The sequence below is a fragment of the Daktulosphaira vitifoliae genome, unplaced genomic scaffold, assembly GCF_025091365.1.
Source record: "Daktulosphaira vitifoliae isolate Bord-2020 unplaced genomic scaffold, ASM2509136v1 Scaffold_225, whole genome shotgun sequence".
In the NCBI taxonomy this organism is placed as follows: domain Eukaryota; kingdom Metazoa; phylum Arthropoda; class Insecta; order Hemiptera; family Phylloxeridae; genus Daktulosphaira; species Daktulosphaira vitifoliae.
The window spans coordinates 10051-14305 of NW_026099793.1; the positions used below are offsets into that span (position 1 = coordinate 10051).

The following is a 4255-nucleotide window of genomic DNA, read 5'->3' on the forward strand; positions in this document are numbered from 1 at the left end:
CCTTACCCAATCAATGATAAGACCACGCCTTCTCCTTACACCGTCAATGATAAGACCACGCCATCTCCTTACCCAATCAATGATAAGACCACGCCTTCTCCTTACCCCCACCCTCATGAATGCGATCTTCCATTACCCCCACCATCGAGAGACCACGCCTCTCCTTACCCAATCAATGATAAGACCACGCCATCTACTTACCCCCACCATCGAGAAAACCACGCCCACTGTGTGACCTTGACATTACCCCCACCATTAAGAGACCACGCCCACTGTGTGACACGCCCCTCCCCCCGACCACGCCCACCCACCCAGTGGTTGGGTAGGTGAAGGGGTGAGGCGGGGGGGGGTTCTAGAACNGTTATACACTTAAAAACGATAAGTTGATTTTTAGAAAAAATATTTGAAAATCCAACAAAATTACAATTATATTTGAACCCGTAAATCTGTACTTGCTAAAAAAAATAAAAAAGTTACTGGTGTATTAATCGAACAATGGGTAAAAAAATCAATACGAAAAATAATATTTAGAGAGTATTTTTGCTAACTCAGCGTCTGCAAAAGAAATATTAAATAGCAAAAATAAACAGTAGTCACGTTAGTAAGTGTAAGTAAAATGTTAGTGTTTTAACAAAAGTCACGTAAAATAATTTTAAATCCCAATGGACGTCTGAGAATGGTCATAACACGAAATTGTTTTTACAAAAATGATCANAAGAATAGTCATAACACGAAATTATTTTTACAAAAATGATCAACTCCAGGGAAGGGGATACTGTTGGTAAGAAATTGCTGAGGTTTGCAAAAGTATACTTAATAAAACCGAAAAATCATTCTTCTCCAGACTTGATTTTCGTCCGTCTGTTAAATCGTTACCTTCAAGCCTTTTCATCTTCAATTGTCAACACATCAAATATGAATCATTTGTGCTGTGTTTGCGGNGTCTTCAATTGTCAACACATCAAATATGAATCATTTGTGCTATGTTTGCGGTAAGACTTTCAGATTTCTGAAAGATCTGGAACGTCATGAACAATCTGTTCATAAACAAAAATTATACAGCTGTACAGTTTGCGGCAAAAATTTTTCCAGAAAGGATAATGTGAGAAGACATCAACATCAGACACACTTCTTGAAAGGTTGGTATCATGTATTATAATCATAACATGTTATGATCTAATTAAACATAATTNTTTGAAATGTTGGTATCATGTATTATAATCATAACATGTTATGATCTAATTAAACATAATTTAATTATAAATTTAATTAATAGGTGTCAATAAAGTATTGCAGTTACAATCTAAGAATTATGAAAAAATGTGTGAAAACTCGATCGGTGAGTAAAAATTTTATATAATTGTATTATAACTACTTTTACATTTTTATTTTTATTTAAGACACTGAGAGAAATATCCTGAATCATGGCTCAAGTACATCGGCAAACATTCATAGAAATTGTAAGCGTACATAAATAAATAATATTTATTTTACATTTATTTATAAATTTCTGTAATTATTTAATTTAGATAACGAAAATAACATAGTTAACTACGGAGCGAGTACCTCAAAAAATAGCAATAATAACTGTAAGTAAAAAAATTAATTTTACACAATTATGTTTATGTCATTCTATTATAATTGGTACTATTACTATTTGTACAGTATTTGATATCGATACAAAGAAAGAAAATGAATTAAATGCTAACGATTTCTCTACTTCTCGGGATAGTGATGATGAACTCTGTAAGTTTAAATGTAAAAATAAATTTAACTTTATTTCTATAATTATAATTTTTATTTAAACAGTGTTTGATGTTGCTGAAAAGATCGATCCGAAGGAAACCGAAAATATTANTGTATGGTGAGCATTTACATGAACTCCATTCTGACTTACCATTATGTCCTGAAAATATAGAACCACCAAATTCAAAATTTAAAAAATTAATTCCAAATTTAAATGATAAACAAAATTATGTTATTCACTATCGGACTTTAAAACAGGCCATTAGCTTGGGTTTGAAGGTAAAAAAGATAAATAAAGTACTAAAATTCGAACAATCGGCTTGGATGAAGGCGTATATAGATTTGAATACAAGAAAACGTATGGAGTCCAAGTCGACTTTCGAAATTGAATTTTTTAAACTTATGATCAACAGTATATACGGTAAATGTCTGGAAAACCCAGAAAAAAGAATAGACGTGAAAATAGTAACCAAGTGGGAAAATATTGGTAAAAGATACGGGGCAAGTGTATTAATATCTAAACCAAATTTTGATAGTGTCGCAATATTTGATAGCAATATGGCAGCCATTCATTTAAAAAAATTTGAAATTGTATATGATAGACCGATTTACGTTGGTTTTTCAGTATTGGAAATTTCCAAAACTATCATATACGATTTCCACTATAATTTTATGAAAAAAATGTATGGAAATAAGTGTAAGTTGTTGTACACGGATACTGACTCTCTATTTTACGAAATACAAACAGTAGATGTGTACGATGATGTCAAAAAAAATATAGAAAAATTCGATACGTCAACTATGACCCCAACAACGTGTATGGTATACCGCTTGTTAACAAAAAAGTTATAGGACTCATGAAAGATGAAATGGGAGGTAAAATTTTAAACAAATATATTGGGATATGCAGTAAAACATACATGATGCGCTGTGGTAAAGATGTGGGGAAAAAAAATAAGGGATTAAAAAAAAGTGTATTAAATGAGACAATAAGTGAAAATGACTATTTAAATTGTATAAGTTTTCACGATCTTAAAATTTTACGTAGCATGTATGTTTTTCGTTCATACAAGCATAAATTATTCACCGAAAAAATAAATAAAATTGCATTAGAATTTAAGGATGACAAGCGGTATCAAATACCAAACAGTCACGATACGCTACCCTGGGGTCATAAAGATATTCCTCCTCCTCTCCCTCCCTTGGATTAAAAAAGTAAATAATCAAATTTTATGTACCTCTACGTTATTATTTGTAAATAATTATTGAATTTATGTAATATTTGTTTATTAAATGATAATTTTTAAAATTTTAACCTAAAATAAAAGAATAGATAAGTTAATTATCAGTTTAATAAAAATTATTTGTATGTACTAATTAACCGTTGTGAATTAAACTTGCATTATTTAACAAACTTATGATAAATATTTATTTATTAATTTAATAAATTAAATGTAACTTTTGAAATTTTATCTTATGTTAAATGTGTAGATAAAAAATAAATATTAAAGTTGAAAATTATTTGTATGTAAATGAAAAAATTTATGTAATGACAATTGATCTAGAAATTGTAATTTTTAAATTTAATGTTACTTGTAAAAAAATTAATTTATTATCAGAAAAATTATTTGTATGTGAATATATAATAAAACATTGTAAGTTGGGTAATATACTCTTTACCATATATGTACTATAGAAATGTTAAAATATTTTACAAATGTATAGTATAAAATAATAAAACACACAAAACATTTAATGTAATCTATAAAATATTTATTAATTCATTTACAATTTTATAGGAAAAACATTTGATTTTACTATTTATATTTACAAAACTTATAAACAATTACTTTACATTATACAGTTATCGATTAACCATAAATATAATACTTTAACACGATTATTCGTACAACAATTATGATTGTCTTTATGAAATAAACACGTATCCTTTGATAAATCACAACTATCACGTAAAAGTATATCGATTCTCGGACAATCATAATCTTCCATATTGATTACTGGTTTGTTCGTAAATTTTTCGATAAACTTCTTTTTTTGCAAACCTTTAACGTAAAAATGTGTATACCGCTCACTGAGTTCATTCAGAATCGTCTGCAGGTTGTCGTAGTCGACATCACCGTCCGTATGATTTAATTTATGTTTATTACAGCATAACCACCTATTCACCCTCGACGATTTGGTTGTCATATAGAAATTTATAGGCGGTTTAAATACATAATGATCTAAACGGTCAAACGCGTACGCCGTCAGTTCTTTTACGATCAATTGACATCTGTAGTTTACGATACATTGTAAATCGACTACTAGTGACCCGTCCATTTTTTATGACTGTTAAATCTATACTAAATATTTTTTGTATATCCAACTGCTTTTTTTTAAACCATTCCATTTAACCAAATAGTTATCATTTTTACGTCGTAAAATTTTTTCTATCAGAAACGTATTTGGAAAATTTGTTTTTTTCAACTCCTCCCGGTAGAACGTTCCG

General features: G+C 29.3%; 1 protein-coding gene across 1 annotated transcript; it reads left to right on the forward strand.

Annotated features, from left to right (window-relative positions):
• The first annotated feature begins 949 nt into the window (after positions 1–949).
• On the forward strand, positions 950–1868 carry LOC126909279 (zinc finger protein 770-like). The gene is made up of 6 exons (XM_050691699.1): positions 950–1139; positions 1277–1339; positions 1401–1433; positions 1530–1589; positions 1666–1746; positions 1810–1868. The coding sequence occupies exons 1-6, from the start codon at positions 968–970 to the stop codon at positions 1866–1868; spliced, it is 468 nt and encodes a 155-aa protein (XP_050547656.1). The 5' UTR covers positions 950–967.
• Positions 1869–4255: the final 2387 nt, after the last annotated feature.